General features: G+C 36.6%; 1 protein-coding gene and 1 long non-coding RNA gene across 2 annotated transcripts; both read right to left on the bottom strand.

Annotated features, from left to right (window-relative positions):
- Nucleotides 1-324: 324 nt before the first annotated feature.
- On the bottom strand, nucleotides 325-8,133 carry LOC309493816 (uncharacterized protein). Its single transcript, XM_082163076.1, has 4 exons — nucleotides 5,305-8,133; nucleotides 4,397-4,513; nucleotides 1,189-1,311; nucleotides 325-947 (listed from the first exon to the last, which is right to left on the bottom strand). The coding sequence occupies exons 1-4, from the start codon at nucleotides 5,394-5,396 to the stop codon at nucleotides 455-457; spliced, it is 825 nt and encodes a 274-aa protein (XP_082019202.1). The 5' UTR covers nucleotides 5,397-8,133; the 3' UTR covers nucleotides 325-454.
- A 1,409-nt stretch (nucleotides 8,134-9,542) lies between these two features.
- On the bottom strand, nucleotides 9,543-9,865 carry LOC309494014. The gene is made up of 2 exons (XR_014204191.1): nucleotides 9,809-9,865; nucleotides 9,543-9,762 (listed from the first exon to the last, which is right to left on the bottom strand). It is a non-coding gene; the product is annotated as an uncharacterized lncRNA (long non-coding RNA).
- Nucleotides 9,866-22,706: the final 12,841 nt, after the last annotated feature.

The raw sequence follows: 22,706 nt of genomic DNA, 5'->3' as shown, positions 1-22,706 counted from the left end.
CAGCAGAAGACGGGTATGTGACACATGATGTGGAGGCTTCTTGCTCTTCTGATGTGTGAGATGATTCTGCTGGCTTGATGCTCTACACTGATTCTCTTCCTGAAATATTCCTCCTTCTGAGGCTCATTGAATCCCTGAATCTCTGTCAGGCGGTTTATGTATATGGAGGGGATCTGATTGGCTGCTGCTGGTCTGGAGGTGATCCAGATGAGAGCAGAGGGAAGAAGCTCTCCTTTAATGAGGTTTGACATCAACTCACCCACTGATGAAGTCTTAGTCACATCAGAAACTTTCTGAGCGTCTGAAAACAACAGTGTCATTCTGCTTTCATCCAGACCATCAAAGATGAACACAACTTTACACTCCTCATAAATCTTTGAGTCCAGATCTTGAAGTTCAGGATGAAAGTCCAGCAGAAGTCTGTGAAGACTGTACTGATGATCTCGGATCAAGTTCAGCTCTCGTAATGGAAGCACAAACATGAAATCAGAATGAACTTCTGCACAGAGACGGTTTTCCCGATTCCAGCGATGCATTTAGTAAGAACAGTCTTGATTTTGTCTTTCTCCTCACATCCTGGCTCAGGTGAAGCTTTAAAGATGTCAATGCAGTAGATTGGAGTGTCTTGTGAGTGTTGTGTTCTGGCCGTTTTCTCCATCTCCAAAACCTCATGTTCTTCATTTACTCCTTTACTCTCTCCCTCTATGATGTAGAGCTGTGTGTAGATCCTGTTCAGGAGCGTTTCATTCTCTTGGAGTTTGTTTCCCTCAAATAATCTCTCATACTTGTTCTTCATGCTGGTTTTGTGCTGGTCTTTGACTCTCTGCAGCTCTCCAGTCTCCAGTGTGTGTGTCTGCTGGACTGCTTCAGTTTTGTACTGCCTGATGTGAGTGTGATAGTGAGATGTAGATGACGGTACAGATCTGATCAGCTGTACCTTTCCCTCGCTGAAATAGAAAATAACATAGCAGCAAAAAGGAATATAGCAGTGACACAAGGACAGCTGACGACATCAGAAATATATTGGTTATTAGAAATAAGTTTTACACCCTTCATCAAGTAGCTCCCCTGTACAGTATACATGTTACATATTTTGGAGTACAGTTGGTGCTCTTTCATTTAGTTTATTAAATCATTATTAATCTGATATGCAGTATAGTAAATTAGCGAGTAAATGTTTATACTAACAGAGGATCAGAACACACTGGTTCATCACTCAATCTAGGGGGTTGCTTAATGGAGCTGCTACTCTTCACAGACACACCACTGGGTTCTGGAGACTCAGAACTCTGACTCTTCTTCCTGCTGATTCTGACAAAAGAAAAACAAAACAGCATTTTAGACAATATTTAAATTTGTTATATTAAATTCTGTCATTCCAAAAATATATAACTTTCATTAATCTTTAAAACACAAATCAAGATATTTTTAATAAAACTGAGAAAGTCCATACCACCAATTTTTTTAAAGATCCAATAGGGTCTCACTAAAGGATAAATTAAATTTGTTCATCATATAAAGTGATCGTATCTCTTCACAAAACTTGGATTAAATCACTCGATTCATTTATTTGTTTTATGATGCCATTATGACCATTTTGGATCTTCAATATTTTGTTGGCATGAACTTTCAGCAGAAGGGACAGAAATCTCCCAGGTTTCATTAAGAGTAGGCTGGTTGATAAAATTATAACAAAATTATTGAGATATAATTTTCCTTGATAAAACAATATAAAGAGTTTGATAAATGTTCGATAATGTTTATGCGCCAAAAGCGGAACGAAACTCATTTGATCAACGCACCACACGGACCATTTATCCACTCAGCTCAAAGTCCAAACGGCAGCACAGCGTTTACTAGATCAGATGTGTTTACTTGCTGAATGGTCTCGGTCACATAACCACTAAACAACGCTGTGTGATCCAATGAGAAGCGCTTTAATTCAGTGAAGAACACAAATGTCTCTGTGATTTAAACTGGTGTAAAGCCAGATGAAACCGCGCTGACAAGCAGGAAACACTGCACAACAATGCAGTCAGAAAGCTTTTCAATCTACAAATCACATAATTTACCATGGATTTACTGTAGTAACACTAACTGCACCATGGAATTGTGGCAGAAATGTGGGATATTCAGATAGAATTTTATCATATTACTATGTAGACATGTATTACATATAATAACAGTATTGTTTGTGATGAAGCTATAGTGTTTGTGAATTTATACTAAATTTATTTAGGCTACTATTTTTCATATAAAATACCATAGAAACCATATAGTTACATTCTACCATGGTATTGAGGTGCTGTATGCATGATTTTAACTGTGTTAACTAAATATATGATATTATGGATGACCAATGGTTAATTTTAATACAACTCAAATAGTCAGAATATTTATCATTCTACCATATAAAAATGAGGTTGTTACAATTTTTGTTAATGAACATTGTTACGTGCTCAGAGGATATGGTGTTCTGTTTTAAGGTCATCATTGTGACGTTTACACCTGAATGGGCGTCCTTACTATAAAAGTCTGACGCAGACCGGAAGCGGGAGAGAGAGAAGGAGGGAGCTGATTCTTTTGTTTTGTCACACTGGGTTGTTGGTGTCTCTCTCTCTTTTTTTATTTATTTTTTATTCTTTGTTAACCCTCTTCAATTTTTGAGTTAACAGTTTGTTTTCTCACGGTGGTTTGTTGTTTTTGTATTAAGTTGAAACTTTTAGTGTTTATGTGTTTTTTATTTTTTTCATATTGTCTTACAGCCAACCAGGTAGTATAGTGACCAGGGAAGTATGTCACGTGACTTCCATTTCGTAACATCTAGGGAAGCGCGTTGTTAAGACACTAGGTAAGGAACCGGTGCCACTATTGTATGTTTTGAGTTTTCTTAAGTAGTATATATAAGGCAGGGCGTGTTGAACACTGGAGACTTTATTTAGTTTGTTACATCTTTTTTTATTTTCTTTTAAACTTCATATTTGTAGTTTATTGGGAAGGGGATGTATTTAGAATGCAGGTTTTGTTTTATTTCTTTTTTTGATTTAGGTCAGGTTCCTACTCCCTGTGTACGGTATTTGTGGGTCTCTCTCTTTTGAGCACTTTGTTGTGAATAAATATATTCCTTTTCTCAAGTTAAACTCCCTTTGTTATTGTGTTCTTTTGCACCAGCGCCTTAATCACCTTACCAGATATTAAACAATCCGGTTATTAAAGGTGCTCTAAGCGATGTCACGTGTTTTTTAGGCCAAAACATTTTTTGTCACATACAGCAAACTTCTCCTCACCATCCGCTAGCTGCCTGTCCCCTGAACACACTGTAAAAAAACGCGGTCTCTATAGACACCCCAGGCTCCACAAAGAAAAACAAACTGGGCTCACCCGCACCACGAAACATAACAAACTGTTCCAGCCAATAACCGACAAGAAGGATTTGGGGGTGGGGTTTGGAGGGTTAGTGTGCGGATGAGGAAGAGGGAGGGTCGAGCTAGCCTCCGTTTTGTTTGACAATACTTTAAAAGTCAACAAGAAGTGACGTCACCCAACATCACTTAGAGCACCTTTAATACATTTATTTTATGTTGTGTTCCCTCATGCCCTAACAAACATAAATTTATATCTGCATCTTAACTTAAGCTACTGCAGCTACAACTACTTTCAACTCACTGTCAAATGTGGATTCCCAAGAGACAAAACTAAAACAAAAAAAGAGTAGGTTAAATTCACAATTAACAATCTGGTTTCTACAACTTTCAATTAGGATAAAAAATCTGCCTTTACACTTGAAAGAAATAAGGATTTGACATTTATCGTGATAATTATCGATATTGACCGATATTAACATTTTTATTGAGCTAAGTTTTTATGGCCATATCGCCCAGCCCTAATTAAAAGTTTCTTAATTTGTGATTCAGAGATGAATGAAAGTCTTACAGTTTTGTAGCAAAATGGCGGGGGGAGTAAATGACTTAATTTTATTTTTGGGTGGAACTGTAATTTTATTTTTGGGTGGAACTGTACATTTTAGGCCCATTCACAAAAAGAGCAATGACTATAATGATAACTACATTAGCATCTTCATCAAAAGACTATAATGTTTTGTTTATTTCCAACGCTTGCTAAAGTTTCGTCATCTAATGCTTTAAACGCACAAGCTCTTTAAAACCAATGGATTTTGATTGGCAAAAAGGACTGTGGCAGTGATACAAGGACTAACAACCATAAAACATATAGATTATAAATAAGTTTGGCACCCCTCTTCAAGTTGCTCCCCTGTGCAATGCATATGTTAGGCCTACATATTTTGGAGTACATTTAGTGCTATTTCATTTAGTTTATTATATAATTATTAATCTCAGATGCAGTACAGTAAATAAGTGAGTAAATGTATACTAACAGAGGATCAGAAGACACTGGTTCATCACTCAATCTAGGGGGTTGCTTCATGGATGTGCTACTCTTCACAGACACACCACTGGGCTCTGGAGACTCTGGTCTCTGTCTCTTCCTCCTGCTGATGCAGAAAAAAAAAAGAATTTTAGACAATAATTAAAAGGGTTAATTCAAAAATAAATATTCTGTCATTCTAAACATGTAATAATTTAATTCATCTTTGAAACACAAGTTAAGATATTTGTATTGAAATCTGAAAGATTGCTGTCCTTTTGCTGAAAGTCCATGCCACCAAAATTTGAAAGATGTTAAGGGTCTTCCTAAAGGCTAAATTAAATCTTTTCATCATACAAAGTGATTGTATCTCTTCACAAGACTAAACCACTTGATTCATATGGATTCGTTTTACATTACTTTTACATTTATTAGCCATTTGGATCTTCACATTTTTGATGCCGTGGAGTTTCAGCAGAAAGGCACAAGTCTCTCAGTTTTCATTAATTATCTTAATTTGTTATTCGAATATGAACAAAAGTCTTACAGGTTTGGAGCAGCCTGAAGGGAGAGAAAAATGACCATTTTCATTTTTGGGGAAAGTATAAATTTTAAGGCTATTTAACAAGAACAATTATGATAACAACGTTATCAGACTGTAAATGTTTGTTTATTCATCATCTGCCACTTTAAATGCACAAGCGGCTGTCAATGATTTTATTGTTGATCATCTTTCTGAAAGTTATTAAAAAAAAAAAAAATTCTCACTATATTTGTGGTGTAGACTTCACTATTCTCATCAAATTCGAACAACTATTTATCATTATAGTTATTATTAAAATGCAGGCTTCAGGAATGCACTATCAGTCAATGTGGATTCAAAACATCTGACGTGTGCAAAAATAGCTAATGTGTTACCTGAGGTCAGAGGTCACTGTTGCATCACTGGACGCAGAGGGACGTTTCTTCGTGGGTTGATTGTCGCTTGATCCAGCAGATGAAGAACTCATTTTAGAGGCAGTGTTCCCCTACTCACATTACTGTGTTGAGAGACTGATTTCAGACCTTACAGTACAGTACAGTTGTGTAGTTCAATGATCCAGTTCAATGATAAAAATGCTTTAACCCCCTGTACACTGGAGTACAGATACATTAAAATACCCTTAATCCATATAGATTACTATTGTATTACAGCTTAAGTTCAGAGCAATACAAATTGCGGAATCAATGCAGAAATTAAATACAATACAGTATAAGTGCACTGAAAAAATGAGTGCAATTAATAAGACTGTTATCTAATTAACTGATATTTTTCAAAGTAAACAGAACTACAACTTGCAAGCAGCTTTGCAATGCTTCTGATCAGGGTTTGTGTGATAGTTGGTTTAATTTACTCTTGTGACGTCTCTAATATTTTTCAGTTAATTTTTCAGTTCAAACATCAATTTCATAACATTTGCTGATGTTCAGATATTTTCGTTTTATTCGGGTACATTCATGTAGCCTCAGATGTACAACAGTTTTAATATTTTAGCAGTTTAAGCACTATTATAGCAACTTGTATGCTGTAGGCTATAAGTTTAGTATACATCAGTGTTTTGTTGGCTACTGTGTCGATGTATTTAGTCATACTTAGGTAAAGTTGGTTTTATATTTGCACATTCGCACTTTTTTGCTTAAAAACTGTCTCAATAACAAGCACAATAAAGCACATTTTTGCCAAATAAAAGCAGCTACATGATCTTTAGGACAATGATGGTGAACTACAACACTCTCCACAATCGATCAAAATGGGCAAATATTGTTTTAATGGCATACAAATTCAGTGAACATTCAATGTGTGTGGTAAAGAAGATAGGGACCGTCTAAAAAGTTCTATTTTTTTTCCATTGTGTGCAAACAGACAACTACATTTTTGCGAAGTACAGATGTACCAGAAAATCTCTCTCACATTATGTGTTCTAATGCTATTGATTGTACTTTAGCAACAATAAAAAGTGCATTATAATGATTGTATTTAGGAAACCTGCCTCACTGTACATAATGTACATAAATATTTTTAGAATAAAATTACATTAATTCACCAAAGGGATTTTTTTTACTATCCGAAGGTTGTAGCATGTTCCTAGTGACCACACTGACTTACTACAGGTGACATTTTGACAAAAACTCCCTTACTGTATGTACAGTTGACAAATATGTTTTTTTTTTTTTTTATTACTGTAATTCACCCTAAGTATTTTTTTCGTGTTCCAAAGGCTGTAGTGTTTTCCTACAGACCAGACTGACTTAGTACAGGTGAAATTTTGACAAAAAGTCCCTTACTGTACGTACAGTTGACAAATATGTTTTTTTTTTAAATTAATGTAATTCACCCTAAGTATTTTTTCGTGTTCCAAAGGCTGTAGTGTTTTCCTAGTGACCACACTGACTTACTACAGGTGAAATTTTGACAATACCTCCCTTACTGTACAATTATCAAATATGTGTATGTAATGAGCATATTATTACATATGTTTATTACATATGTTTATGAAATAAACTGTAAATCACATATAGTGTTTTTTTTATATATATCCCAAAGGTTGTAGTACTTTCCTAATGACCACACTGACTTACTACAGGTGACATTTTGACTATAACTCCCTTACTGTACGTACAATTATCAAATAAGTTTATGAAAAAATTACTGTAATTCACCTAAAGTATTTTTCATGTTCCAAAGGCTGTAGTGCTTTCCTAGTGACCAGACTGACTTACTACACGTGAAATTTTGACAATACCTCCCTTACTGTACAATTATCAAATATGTTTATGAAAAAATTACTGTTATTCCCCTAAAGTATTTTTTTTTATATCCCAAAGGCTGTAGTGCTTTCCTAGTGACCAAACTGACTTACTACAGGTGAAATTTTGACAATACCTACTAATAATACTGTTTTACATAATAATATAATACTGTAATTTTTTTAGTTTTTTGTTTAAGGTTGTAGTACATTAATAGGGGCTACATTATTATTAACAGTAGTGACTGAACCTGTACGCATTGGTGCAGCAAATCTGACAGATAATGAACAGCAAGATCATGGAGGCATTCAAGATACTGTACAGTGCACTGTTTTATTTCTATTATCTTTAGGGGTTCAAGCACGAAGTGCTGAAACCCTATTGTTATTGTTAATTTTCCCATGATGCAACATTCAGACATAAAACTGATCGGGCAGACCAAACCGTAAGTCGTAGAGACTTGAAACTTTGGGGGCTGATAGTACTCACACCGCCTACAGCGTCACCAAGGCCCGCCCCGATCGGCCTGACGGGGGCGCTACAGCGGTCAAAAGTACGAAACGGCTCATAACTCATCAACCGTGAGGCGTAGGCTCAAGTGTCTTATATTGTTGGATTCCTTGGCTCGAGGCGGACCAGGTGCATGCCTCGGATTTGCTCGCCCTTCAGGCGCCAATTTCGAGTAAATTGCATTTTTTTGAAAAACCTATTTTTGCGAACAACTTCTAGGTTTTTGGTCCGATCAGAACCAAACCACTGCAAGAATATTCTCTGGAGTCTGACAATCAATAATCATCCAAAAAATTCTAAATTTCAATTAACAATCGATAAGGGGAACCAAAATATTTGATGGCACCAGGGCCACTTTTACTAAAACGGTTATAAATTGTGAACGGAAAGAGATTTTTTTGCTAAACTTGGGATACGTCTTCCTGAGCTCAGTCTGAGATCACTTGAAAAAAAATCGCAACCATTGGCCACTATGTGGCACTATAAAACGGTTATAACTTGTGAACGGAAAGAGATATTTTCGCAAAACTTGGGACACATGTTCATGAGCTCATTCTGAGGTCACGTGAAAAAAATCATGACAATTGGCCACTTGGTGGCGCTATAAAATGGTTATAACTTGTGAGCGAAAAGAGATATTTTCGCTAAACTTGGGACACATGTTCATAAGCTCAATCTGAGTTGACATGAAAAAAATCGTGACAATTGGCCACTTGGTGGTGCTATAACAGTGAAAAAAATAATGAAAATAGCTATAAGCGCACCCAACCGTTAGTCTACTGAAAATTGGCACGCAGTGTCTTTGTCCAGGGTGCCATGATAGTCTATGAGAACATTGGTGTATCTCAAAACTCAGTATACGTCATTGGCACAATGCCTTGAAGGAGCCTTAGAAGTTTCAAGCCAGTGTTTTTTCACAGGAGTGACCTCCTAAGACTCCTGAATCCTTGCCGATTCCAACAATACCAAACATGCCAGGTTTCGCCTTATGGTTTTTGTAAGTGTCATTTAGAGCTTTAAAAAATTGTGGTTATCTTCAAAGCCGTTAGTCCGATCGAGACAACAACAAAAAAACTAAGGAAATTTGAAAACATAGGTAAATAGCTAAACAATAATGCCAAAATGTCAAAATTATGATAGGAACAAAAAAAAACGAAAAAAAAAAATCCAATCATTATCACCCATGGATCATTTTTATGCTCTCATAAATAGAAGTGTCTAAACTTCAAAAAAAAAATTTATATTTACAACAAATTTGACAGACATTCCAAAACTCTGGAATAGTCTTCCTGATACTGTTCGTTGCTCAGACTCGTTCTCCCAGTTTAAAACTAGATTAAAGTCGCATCTCTTTGGCCAGGCATTCATATAATCCCACAGTTCAAACTACAATCCGGCCTCTAGCTCATAAATGCCAGAGGAGAACTGGCCCCCGACTGAGCCTGGGTTCTCCCAAGGTTTTTTTCTCCATTAGGTCACCTGATGGAGTTTTAGGACACCATTAGGTCACTTGATGGAGTTTTTCGGTTCCTTGCCACTGTTGCCTTTGGCTTGCTCAGTTGGGGATATTTTGGGGATGTTTGATTTGGTTTTATCAATCAGTGAATTCCTCTTGAAACAAGCTTTGTTGTATTGTTTTGATTTGATGCTGTGAAGCTGCTTTGATGCAATCTGTATTTTGAGAAGCGCTATACAAATAAACTTGACTTGACTTGACTTGACATGTATGGGCACCTTTCAAGGACACCTAATAAAAGTGGTGGAGATCAGGCAAGACGTGGTGGTGCTATAACTGTCAAAAAAACGTTCCTAAGTAAATTGCCTGTATTGGCTGTAAATGGTATTTTACATCAATGATATAAGTTTATTAGTTTATTTGGATCCCCATTAGCCACTACCTAGGCAGTGTCTACTCTTCCTGGGGTCCCAACAAGTAAAAAATACAAAACTACATTTAATCAACAACAATAAAAAGTCAAGTCAATGAAACACACTAACCCAAAATTCATTCCAAATATCGAAATCAACAATTTACTATATATTGTGCCATTAAATGTTCCTTTAAATATTTTTTTAAAACTAATTTTTCTTGTAAAAATGTTCCTTTAAATATTTTTTTTTAAACTAATTTTTCTTGTAAAATGGGTGATATCAATGGTAGGCTAAATGATTCCATATTTTCATGGAATCATTCTTTTCCGTTCTTTTCCAGTGGTTTACGAAACAGGAAATAAAAAAAACATCCCTTTTATTCATGCCTGGTGTAAAAATTATGACTAGTACTATTATACAAAAGTTGAGAGTACAGGACATTAGGAACTTTAGACACAGATATATTTCTTATAAAATAAAGCAGAGAGACAATCCTTGAGAGACCATTGCATTCTTAGTATATTAGCTCTTCTATAACAGTTTAAATTGAGTCGTATCGCTCTGTTCTGGACAAATTATATTTTTCAATCAGTTCTTTTTTTTTTCCTTTACTTGATGCACTCGATTACACCACTGGGCAATAACACACGATTCATCCAATCACTGATTGTGCTGCTGTGACTGACACCCCTGAGAGCCAACAGAAGCGGCATATTCATAAGGCCCGCCCACAGGTCGCGCAGGCGCTGCCACTGTCAGCATAAACAGAGAATCAGATGAGAACAGATCAAATGAGACACGGAGCATTTCTCCAGAAACTCCTTGCACTAAATGATTATCATAATCTATCGAGAACTGTGATTGTGTGCACTTGTAAACTTTGGATGCTTCAGCCTGGAGTGTTGTCGTCAGAGAGAGGTGAAGTGAAAATCGGAGTAAAGATTTAGTGGATCCCAGAGCGGTAATCTTTATTGAATAGTCTTTTTTTAATTGAATATGTGATGCAATCTCGTTTTGGTGAGTGACATTTTTTTTATCATATGTTATCTTATGAAAGATATGTCAATTTCAGAAATGATTTGATATGAGCTGAGTGTAGGCCGCACAGCGCGAGCTAAACTAATTAGCCGTAGGCTAAAGCTATCACGTATAACAATGATCTTTTGTGTCATGAGTTGAGACAATGGGTCTTATTCATAAAACACGAGCAGAACGAATTTTTGTGTAAATCGTGTGTAAAGTGGTTCTGACGTAAATTTTCGGATTCATTAAAATGTTCGTATTTTCCAAACGTTAGTTGGTACGAAAGAGATCTACACCTGCTCCAGCCACGCGTAAATAGTGCGCTTAACATCCGAACGTTTTGCTCATTAATAAGGCTGCATTTTAATTCACCTTAATCGGGTACATATTTACACAGCATTTTGAAAAAATATTAGGTAACACTTTACAATACGGGAGCACTAATCTGCATAATTCATATTTAACTAATGCACAGATAATCATGTGTTAATGTATGACTCATGAAGAACTAAACCATTAATTAATGATTACTGCATCAGCAACTAATAAAGATTCTAAATGATTAATAGATTAAGTAATATATGAATTGTTATTAATTAAATGTGTCAATGTATTAATTAATTAATAACTTATTTTATTAACTAAAAGTGTAAATGAATGCGTTAATTACCACAGTTGGTCAAAGCAATGTACTTCAACTTCCAGTTGTCTGCTTTAATTAATCATTAACTAATGATTTGCAAATGCATCATTATGTTATGACTTTACTTGTTGAGGCACATGACTATTAACTAATTGATAAGTAATATGCCATTTATGGGTTTTGACAGTTTGCACATGCAGTGAATGTAATGTCGGTGAACGTGTTTGAAGGATGGGTGAGTTGGGCTGCACACAAATATCAGCACACCAGAATCTGAACTCCTGAAGCTGTTATACTGTGTTTACACTGGACGAGACCAGCTGTCTACACTGGACATGACAGACCATCGCAAGTCCATTTGTCCTTCATAACAGAACTAGCACAAGAGCTCAGAGTACGTCAGTAATAGAGTGTGGCATCGGTTTACTGACGGGGTTTTGTCGTGTAGTGTCGCGACGCATCCAGTGTAGTATCACTGACTATAATGGACGTTCTATTGTCTTTGTCCAGTCTAGACAGTGTTATGAACTAGCAGCGCTCAACCGCATGTTCTCAGTGTATGTTAACCTGACATAGTCCTGTGCCATGAACAACAAAGTTCATCGGACTCAGCGAAATCTTGGTTGTACATGGTTGGAAATTGAAATCCATGGCTTAGTGTGGATGTCAAAACCAAAATGGCATATTACTTAACAATTAGTTAATAGTCATGTGCCTCAACAAGTAAAGTCATAACATAATGATACATTTGCAAATCATTAGTTAATGATTAATTAAAGCAGACAACTGGAAGTTGAAGTACATTGCCTTGACCAATTGTGGTAATTAACGCATTGATTTAGACTTTTAGTTAATAAAATAAGTTATTAATGAATTAATACACTATGACACATTTAATTAATAACAATTCATATATTACTTTATATTAATCATTTAGAATCTTCATGATGCAGTAATCATTAATTAATGGTTTAGTTCTTCATGAGTCATACATTAACACATGATTATCTGTGCATTAGTTAAGCATGAATTAATGGTTATTAGTGCACCCGTATTGTAAAGTGTTACCAAATATTATATATAGTAATTACACACGGTTTTTCTTTTTACTTTTATTACGACAGCCAGTAATTACGAGAGCCATCTGCAAACGGAACAAAAGTCCGCAAGTTTTTTTAATTTTATTTTTTTATTCAAGCTGTTTATTCTTTTACAAGTCCGCAAGTCACAAATAATGCAGTCAAGCTTCATGTCAAACCATTTTCTTTTCACTTCTGGGACTGTTCGATTAACAGATGAAACTCCATTAACTGCATCTATGCTACCAAGCTTCCTTTTTTTTAGGCCTGATACGCCACTATGTACGCTTGAAAACAAAATGTGGCGTTTTGAATGAACTTCTGATAATAAACTTCAATTTCTGCATCTGAGAAATTTCTCTTCTTCATTCGTTTTTGAGAAGACAAGTTGAAATCCTTCGTTTGGTGTCATAATATGATGCCCATATAGCCTATAGTTTTCAGTCGGTTTTAATGGGCGGGATTTATGGTAATTTAGAGAATGAGCGTGCACACGCGTCCCATTTACAACTGATTGGAATTCATTAACACACACACACACACATTTCACTATCACATCTGACGTTTACGAAGTATTTCTGAATCAGGAGAAGAATTTTCGGGAATGTCGCCTTTACCACTTTAAATCACTCACATATTTACTCGTATATTTACGAATGTTTCATGAATGAGACCCATTGAGTGATTAATGAGTGTCTGTGTTAAGTAACTGTCGAAAAGTTCGATTAATGTGTCATTTGAACTGCGCATGTATATGATTTGTTACTGAAATGTTGAATCAGAAATGAATTATTGTACGTTTGCCTTGTGTTTTCCAAGGCTGCGTTTTCTTGTTCTCTGTTTTTTTTCCTATGTGAACGTGATCGGCAAGTGTATCCTGTTTTGTGCCATAAATAATCCTGTGGAGGTGAATCGCCTGCCTATTGAATACAATTAAATATGCACAAATTGCTAGCTGACCAGTGCCCATGGACCGGTTTCCACTTTGAACCATAATTTGAAACCATCAACTGGTAGGATAATTACAATTTTCTTTTGTTTTTCGGACTCACAGGACTTTTAATTTGTGAAATAAATATATATTTTTTTACATCTGAAATGGAGAGACTTGAACTGATCGAGAGAAGTCTGAACAACTCTTTAAACTGAATCATTTGATTCACGAACTCTGGTCAGCTACGTCGTTATTAATGTTGTTGAACATACTATTTTACTATACAAAGATAAGGTGGTTAATTGGAAGGAATGATGAATCACATTGTCTTTTGAGTCAGATCCGATATCGGATTACTAGTATTTCTTTCGTCAACAAAAATTATAACTAAATATTGTCGTCAACGAACCACGTGACGAAAACGAGACGCAACGTAAATGCTGGTCATGTGACAATAACTATAATTAAAGTATAATGCAATATTGTTGACGAATAAAAACGAGACTAAATGTGGTTTACAAAATAAAAACTATGTTAAAATGTCTCTTCATTTTCGTTGACCAAAACGAGATGAAATGTTATGACGCTATTTCGTCTTGTTTAGTCACATTATTATTATTATTATTTTGCAGTATTTCTGTTTCCCGTGTCTCACTTCAGGGGCTGCATCAGGGCGCACTGCGCAGACGACGTCACTTCCTCAAGCCCCACTAGCGGCATTATTTAGAAGATGCAGCTGCGGTGAGTTAACGCAAACGACAACAAACAAAGTTAAGTCTGACGCCCGTTTCACACATAGGGCCCGATTTTAACGATCTGAAACGCAAGTATCAAGTGCGAAACGCAAGTAACTTTGTGGCCGGGTCTTGGGCGCTGTTGCTATTATACCGGCGGGATAAATTACTCTTGCGCTCAACGCAAATCTAAAATGGGTTGGTCTGAAGTAGCTTCATTATTCATAGGTGTGGTTTGGGCGTAACGTGAAATAAACCAATCAGAGCGTCATCTCACATTCCCTTTAAGAGCAGACGCGCTTATTCTATAGCGGATTCCTATTATAACGGTGGATTTGCCAGACGCACGCCAGGAGCGGTTCACAGCCGAGGAGACCGACGTTCTCGTCAGGGCCGTAAAACACAGAGAAGTGACATTGGGGATGGAGAAACACACCCAAATTAACTTCGATTAAACAGGCGTATGATAATTTGGGTAAATGTGTAAACTAGAAGTATGCTTTTATAATTTATCTATCTATCTATCTATCTATCTATCTATCTATCTATCTATCTATCTATCTATCTATCTATCTATCTATCTATCTATCTATCTATCTATCTATCTATCTATCTATCTATCTATCGTAATGTATGATTTGCAAAAATGAAAACGGCTGCTTCTGTGTGAGAGAATCAAAGTGTATGTGCGTTGTGCACACGCTACATTGATTATGGCCAAGCATGCGCCCTTAAAATAGCATAAGAATAACATGTGCAACGCGCCACTGACTTTAAACTAGATTTTTTCAGTTAGTGGCGGAATTGTTTTCTAAACGTGCAAAATAACATGAGGGAACGTTTGCGCCGGAACACGCCTCCTCTTTGCGCTGAACCGCCCCCGGGAGCGCAAGTGTATTTCTTAGTTAACCGACGTGCGTCTGTGGAGGGAAAAGTCCGCTGTACGCGGGTGCAAAATAGGAATGATACATGCGTCGGTGTACAAAGTCAATTGCGCTGGGTGCAAGATAGGGCCCATACTCCGTGTGCAGTGCATATGCGGTGCAGGAGCAGCACTCGCTATAGTGCTTTCACATATGCTGCGTTTGCAGTGCGTAACTGATCCACAGCTGAACCACAAACACATACTCACTATTTTTATTTCAAATCCAGAAGTTATCAAATACTTTTATTTAAAAAAAGTTTTGTCAGCATTACGATTCTCTTTGTACACACAAACTCTTTAATGGTCGTAATTCACATTTAAGCACAATTTAAACAATGTATTCAATGCACTACTTCTATCTAGATTTATTAGCAAGTGGTAAAATATTTAGCCATATAGTTATATTAAAATGACAAATATTTTAAATTAAAACTTAAAATTGACAAAAAACAACCGACTCTCATGCCTTTTCTTTTGCATTTAAATTAAACAGTAAATCTTGGATGTCAGAAAGAACTTGTTTTTCAACCTCCACGAATGAGACGAGTGTTACTTTTCTGTTCACTATTTTCGCTATTTTTCCATATTGATACACTATTGACTGGGTTAAATAGAATTGCATTTCTAAAAAGAGACTAAAATACAATTTTCATTGACTAAAACTAGACTAAGGGCGCTTTCACACTTGGTTCAATTGCCTGTTCCTAACCCGAGTTCGATTGCTTCCCCCCCCCCCCGCCCCCCCCGCCCCCGATGGACTTGTGTTCACATATTATTTGTATCCGAACCGCAGTATGCTTGTGTCATCAAGTTGCAGCTGGTGCGTAATCGTGTTGCTTGGTAACCGCTATGAATGAAAAGGCGTCAAAATGGATAGAATTGCTCGCTTCACATTTGTTCTTTTTTTTTTTTTTTAACCTTTGGTTTTGTTTTCAAAGAAAAGATCCAGAAAGAGAAACACATTTGTGTTTGTCTGCCGCAAAAGTACTAAAATCGTTCCAAAGACAGCGGGCTGTCCGCCGAAGACAATTTTTGCGGAGGCAGCCAGAAATCATCTCTCTGCTTGCAGTGCGTCAATCCCGCTTTTCATCAAGTTAAGTGTATACATGACGAGAATAATTCCTGTTAGTGATCCAGAGCGCGATCCATTTAGACGCCGACAAACTTTATTGCTGCGGATAAAACAATAAACCTCCGCAGAAGCATTCCAGAGGTACTCCGCGAGGAACAAAACATGTTCCAAACATAAAACAGGCTATAACCACCTGACCGTTAGTCCAATTGACTTGAAAATTAGTATGCAGTGTCTTGGTCCAAGGTGCCATGTATGTCTATGAGGACGTTGGCGCATCTCGAAAAACATGGCCGCCATCGACCAATGAAATTTGAGCACCTATAAGACAAGGTTAACGGAGGCCAATCGGAACGAAACTCGATGGGCATGTTCGACTCATGGCCCTAGAGGTCTGTAAGAGTTTTGAAAGAAATCGGCCACTAGTTGGCGCTAATGAGTTTTATGGCTCTGTAATCACGTGGTGTAAAACTTAACAACTTTTGATGCTTTTGTGCTTAAAGTCCTTAAAGGCCTTAACAGCTTGAACCCCGATAAATGCTGCTTGCAGCTTTAATTCTAATTGTTCATGGAATACCACTGGGATTATACATAAAAGTTGTAATTAATTCCTCGTGGTTAGAGTAATATTTTAATTTCACCTCTTCAAAATGTTGCTGTTGTTGATCCTCTCTTGGTTTAAGTTGTTCTTATATTATCATAAACCCTTTAACTGATTGTTTTGTCAAGTACTTTTTACTTTACTATATTTTCTTTTAGTGAAGTGACGTAAAAGTTTAAGTAAAACAAATGTGTGTGTTTGAATACAATTTTTTCAAATGTTTTCAGTCAGGACTACTTTGGGTAAACAAAAATATTTAAGCAACTGAACATGTTATTTAATATTTATTCTTTTTTTTTTTTTTTACTTGACTATGTTCATGGTGCTGTCCACGTATGTGGTACTGAGGTCCTACATGATCAAGTCTGCAACTTGGGTAAAGTTGGTTTTATATTTGCATATTCGCGGAGTTCCGCGTTCAATATCTCGTTACCCAGTGACCATAGACCTGCATTATATGACTGACAGACAAGAACGGTTTGACCTAAAAATATCAAAATTGAAACTACTGCGGAAAAAAAGACACCTACATCTTGGATGCCCTTGAGGTAAGCTAAAACATACCAAAAATTAATTTCAAAGTGAACTATCCCTTTAAAAGGGTTATAGCTTTTGAACCCATTGATGTAGATACACCTGTTTGATTAGTACACCTGATTCCACTCATTATGGTAATCACAATCAATATCTTACAATAAGACTCTGCCCATTACATTAGTGGCTATTTTTGCCAAAAATACAACTTCCCAATGGCGCAATGATATGAGTGACAGGTATCTGACCCAGAGATAATGGGTTCGAGCCCCACGTGGCATGATTTAAAAAAATTGTGTGTAATGTTGTGTCATGTCGATTCCTTTATTATTCGACGTTGTACTAATCTTTCTTCCTCTTGGATTAATGTATGTCTTGTTCATTCTAATCTGAACTTCTGTTCATTTTGAGTTCATTTTCACCTACACTTCTAAACCAGCTCTTTTTTCTTCAATTTCTGCCGTTTTTACTCTTCCTGCTCTTGCTGCTGCTTCAGGGGCTTGGCCCCGTATCGCTGCTTGCAGCTATATTTCCACTTGTTCCTTAACCTGTAACTCAAGGAGAGGATACTTTAAATCTAACTGTAAAGTAAAGACTTTAACTAAGAAATGGTCTCTCAACTATAGGTTTCAATGACTCCTGAGACCATTGCTATCAGGGTAGCCTAGAAAAGCAGATGGATGTAGTGACACCTGTTAAAGAAGTCATCTTCATCATTTCATCTCTGGAAGCCAGGCTAAATGAGCAAGCACTGTTACTGCATTCCTAGCATGGGCCAGACCCTTACGTTACACCTCAGATCAGAGTCCTGCAACGCGGGTACCCGCATAAAAGTGGCTGAAACGGGTGGATTGTGACATTTCTAAAATTCACGGGCGGGGACGCGGACGGATAATGAACTCCTTGCGGGCGGGTAGCGGAAGAAAAATATGTGCAATATTTGTCTAAATTACCAGCATTACACATACGAAAATATGTGTTTTAGTCAGGCCATCCTTAAAAATAATCTTGTTTGCCGTAACCCGACCGACCCTGTCAATTTAGGACCGACCCAATTTAATTTTTTAATTTTTTAAATGTCTCTGTACTGTAGGCTAATAGGCCTATGTGTTGTAGCCCAGTCATTAAAAAACGATTTAGTTTCATATTTATGTTTAAATAAAATAATATAATTTGTTTTATATATTTCATGTTGATTATATGAAAACTGAAAAGCATGAATAAGATAAGATGATCCCGAATATCGTGAGACAAATGGAGTGGGCAGACATGATTTTGACCACTTCATTAAGTTTGTTCAGCCTTTCTTTAAAGTGAATTTCGTTTTGTATTAATTGTATCTTAATTTTAATCAATGTTTCATCTACCAAATTCCGGGATTTAATAAATAAGTAAATATAGCAGGCAGGCAATATAATCAGGACACGGCCGGAGGCGCCCGCGCGTGAACTGATGAACTTAAATGAACCGAAACTCAACGTATAAGCTACTTGCCTCACAGACCTGAGAAATAGAAAGCATGAAATGTGTACTTTTAAACAAAACAATTCAAAACGAAAGAAAACAGACTGTTCTCTGCTTATAATCCGTATGAAATGTGCATTTCTCTCTGGCGCGTTCACTACTGCGAAGATCGCGAGTCAGCATCGTCATCTTTGACACAGAAAACACTTGCTTATTAATAAACAATTGAAATATCCCATTGATATATTTGACATAGGCCTATTAATAATTAGAGGTCGACCGATTCATCGGTTTTGCCGATTAATCGGCACCGATAGTTGATTGGTGGAACTATCGTTATCGGCAAAAATACATACCGATAGTTTTTCCTGGTTGCGTCCGTTGCTGGAGCGGCTGAGAAGCGCGCGCTGTCATTCATTACACAGTAAGAGAGAGCTGAGAAGGGTCTGCTGGCATCATGCAGTACAAGAGCGGCCTCTAGAGGTGTAATAAAAACTATCGCTGATGCCTCGTGTTGTTTATTTCGACACGTGATGCCGCGTGCTGCACTGAGAGCACACGCTGCGTGGAGAGCGCTGACATCAGATGCGCGTTTAAAGCACCGACAGCTAAAAGGTAGCCTATATACAGTACATTTTGTCATATCATTATAAAGTGATTAATTTGTTGACTAAATGCTGCATTAGTAGAGAAAGAACAGCACAATAGTATGTTTGTTTGCATTCGAGGCTGAGAGGACGCTAACATTAGTAGTACCTCAAGCGGTTAAAACACTGACAAAAATAAACGTAAGTCCGACCCGAATGTTTAATGTCACAATTGTTACCTCTATTTGCGTTAGTTTATATCCAGCTGGTCACTTTTATGCATTTAATATGCAGAGAAGTTGCATATTTAAAGCTAGAGACGTAAGATAGCAAACTGATATGTTCATACAGCCGACAGAAACATATAAACAAATCAGAAAAGCATTAGATTTCGGTTATTTTTTCGTCATCACTTTAATACATGTTTTGTTATTTTGATTAGATAATCATCAAGTGTTTATAAAATAGAAGCAAAAGTGTGAGATTATACATTTAATATTTATGTCATCTCAATGCTCTGGCATTGTAGATATTTAAGCATGACTGTTTGGATTTATATGAAATGATAACACTTACAATAAAATTCCATATGTAACATTAACTAAGGTTAATAACTTCTGTATAAGGATTGTTCATTATTTGTTAATTAACATGTACTAATACATTTTTAAATTAAGGTTTTTATTTGTTAACCATAGTTAATGCACTATCAAACTAACATGAATGATCAAGGTGCAATTGTATTGCTCAAATATTATACCAATCAAATTTTGTTACTTTTTTATTCATTAAGTTGGCTTGAAAAATAACAGTTTAATAGTTACATTTTGAATGTAACTGGTTTTATTTGTTATTTAGAGTATTACTTTTTGTTTCAGTTTGAATGAATGTCTTTTATTGACTTCAATATTTATTCACATTATATATTTATTTCATTTAGCATGTTTTCATGGTTCAATACAGTTTTATTATTTTATAATAAAGTTCAGCACTGTTTTACTTGGAGTGTTATGTTTGTTTTTATCCAGTATCAATTTTAAAAACTATCGGTTGATTAATCGGTTATCGGCAAGTATGGCCCAACCTAGCTATCGTTATCGGTAAAATCCACTATCGGTCGACCTCTATTAATAATCATTACTTTTCCAAGTTCTTTGTGACAGCTTTTAGGTGCGTTATTGGCAGCGCACCCTTATGTTACATGAACGCGTCACCTGTGTGGTTTATCGCGGGCACGGGTCGGGTAACGGGCCAAATATTAACGGGTCTGGGCGGGTGCGGATTTAATTTTGATATTATCACGGGTGCCGGGTCGGATCTGGTGCTGAACTTTGCGGGTACGGGCGGGGGCGGGTCTCCAAAAATGGACCCGTGCAGGACTCTGCCTCAGATATCAAATACAGACATTTAAAGGATACATGAAATAACATTTTCGATAATCACACCGGTAATTTCTATAACAAAGTAAAATCTCATAAGCCTAGAGAAGTCATTCAACTCATTTGATATATAGAAGGAAAACTATTGATTAATACCTTGATTATAATCACTCCTTAGATATACATTGAAGCAGCAGTGTGTTCCAGAATCCACTTCTTCAGGACTTCATAACAAAAACTTAACTTGAATCATTACAATAAGGGTGTTGCTTATTTATAACGTTGAAAATATGATTAACCTAAAATATCTGCAAGGAACAGCAGTTCTAATACATAATTTTACCTAATACATTTATCAAAGTTAATTGAGTGATCACTAGGAACATACTATAACCATTGGAACATGGAGAAATTACAGTATTTTTTAAATAATAATATGTTTGTACTATACTACAGTAAGGGAGGTATTGTCAAAATTTCACCTGTAGTAAGTCAGTGTGGTCACTAGCAAAGCCCTACACCCTTTGGAACATGAAAAAATACTTTAGGTGAATTACAGTAATTTTTTCTTAAACTTATTTGTTTATTGTACGTACAGTAAAGGAGGTATTGTCAAAATTCCACCTGTAGTATGTCAGTCTGGTCAATAGGAAAGCACTACCTTTGGAACATGAAAAAAATCCCTTTGGTGAATTACTGTAACTTTTACATAAAACATTTGCATACTGTATGTACAGTAGCCTACACAAAAGTACACTAAAGCAGTCTAGGTGAATATGCAGCAAATATCAAACCTGAAACTATTTTTACCCTGGTTGGCAAATTATTATTATTATTTTTTACTTGACTATGTTCATGGTGCTGTGCATGGTACTGAGGTCCTACATGATCAAGTCTGCAACTTGGGTAAAGTTGGTTTTATATTTGCATATTCGCGGAGTTTCGCGTTCAATATCTCGTGAGCTGAATATTGTTACTACACAAATAACATTGTTTTAATATTTAAATATTCCTCAAAACGAGCTTTCCTTCGGGTTTGCACTTTGCAGATGGTCCCTTCTTAGCAGCCTGCGCATAGAGATAATGTATTTTGTCCAGTGCGAAAGAAAGATCGTTTTGAGGAAAATTATGTTGTAGCTTCTGGTGTTTTATCTGTAGTTATATGTGATAGGTGTTTTCTGTAGCAACAACGTTTAGTTCACGAGTTATTGAACGCGGAAGTCCGCGAATGTGCGAATATGCAATATAAATCCAACTTTACCTAAGTTTTAGTCATTACAACAATGAGTGAGTCATTACAACGATGAATCAAATAACAGAATCAACGATCATCATACTGTTCACAAATGTTGTTGCTAATTACTGTACGTACATTAATGCCACATTCGTTAAGATAAAAGATCATAACAAGTCTCAATAAATAGCATATTCGTCGATGCCTGCGCCATTTTGTTCTGAGCTGTTTGTTTAAACTTTAAACCGTCGAAAGATAAGAAACTCAAAACCAAATAGCAGCTAGCTCACTTTGACTAGATGGTTACATGCAGAATAATTGCTGAACTTACCAATAAATATGTAGCTGTTTACATAAAACGGTGTTTAAAACAAAATCCCAGTGTTAATAGATTAAATGCTTCCGAATGGCGTAGTAGTTTCTCTCTTTTACTTTCGTTTTTAACTCCAACCACATGTGAAAATCGCGCTCCCTCTAGTGGCGCAGAGCATCATCAAATTCTCAGGTTCTTCTTCTTCCTCTTGTTTTAATGGCGATGAACTCGGAGCATTTATCCTCGCTACTGTGTGTGTGTGTGTGTGTGTGTGTGTGTGTGTGTGTGTGTGTGTGTGTGTGTGTGTGTGTGTGTGTGTGTGTGTGTGTGTGTGTGTGTGTGTGTGTGTGTGTGTGTGTGTGTGTGTGTGTGTGTGTGTGTGTGTGTGTGTGTGTGTGTGTGTGTGTGTGTGTGTGTGTGTGTGTGTGTGTGTGTGTGTGTGTGTGTGTGTGTGTGGCGTATTTAGCAGGATGTCTTCTCAGAAGTCTTGATGAGAATCAGCCTGAACTCAACATTACCAAACAAGATTTCCTGTGTGTTCAGATCGCGGCTCTGTGTCATGACATGGGTGAGTCGCACAAACATTTGCATATTTACTCCGAAAATCTTTGAAGAAATCAAGCACAGAC

This window comes from Leuciscus leuciscus (genome assembly GCF_965113295.1).
Source record: "Leuciscus leuciscus genome assembly, chromosome: 3".
In the NCBI taxonomy this organism is placed as follows: Eukaryota; Metazoa; Chordata; class Actinopteri; order Cypriniformes; family Leuciscidae; genus Leuciscus; species Leuciscus leuciscus.
The sequence above is the reverse complement of the archived record's forward strand: the minus strand, read 5'-3'. Positions and strand labels throughout refer to the sequence as shown.

Bases quoted from the DNA above. Each gene is read 5' to 3' on its own strand.
- LOC309493816 (XM_082163076.1), bottom strand. From the start codon at position 5,396: ATGAGTTCTTCATCTGCTGGATCAAGCGACAATCAACCCACGAAGAAA. The intron at 4,514-5,304 runs GTAACACATTAG...TTTCTGCATCAG, and splicing joins ACAGTGACCTCTGACCTCAG to CAGGAGGAAGAGACAGAGAC. The intron at 948-1,188 runs GTTAGTATAAAC...TTTCTATTTCAG, and splicing joins CCAGTGTGTTCTGATCCTCT to CGAGGGAAAGGTACAGCTGA.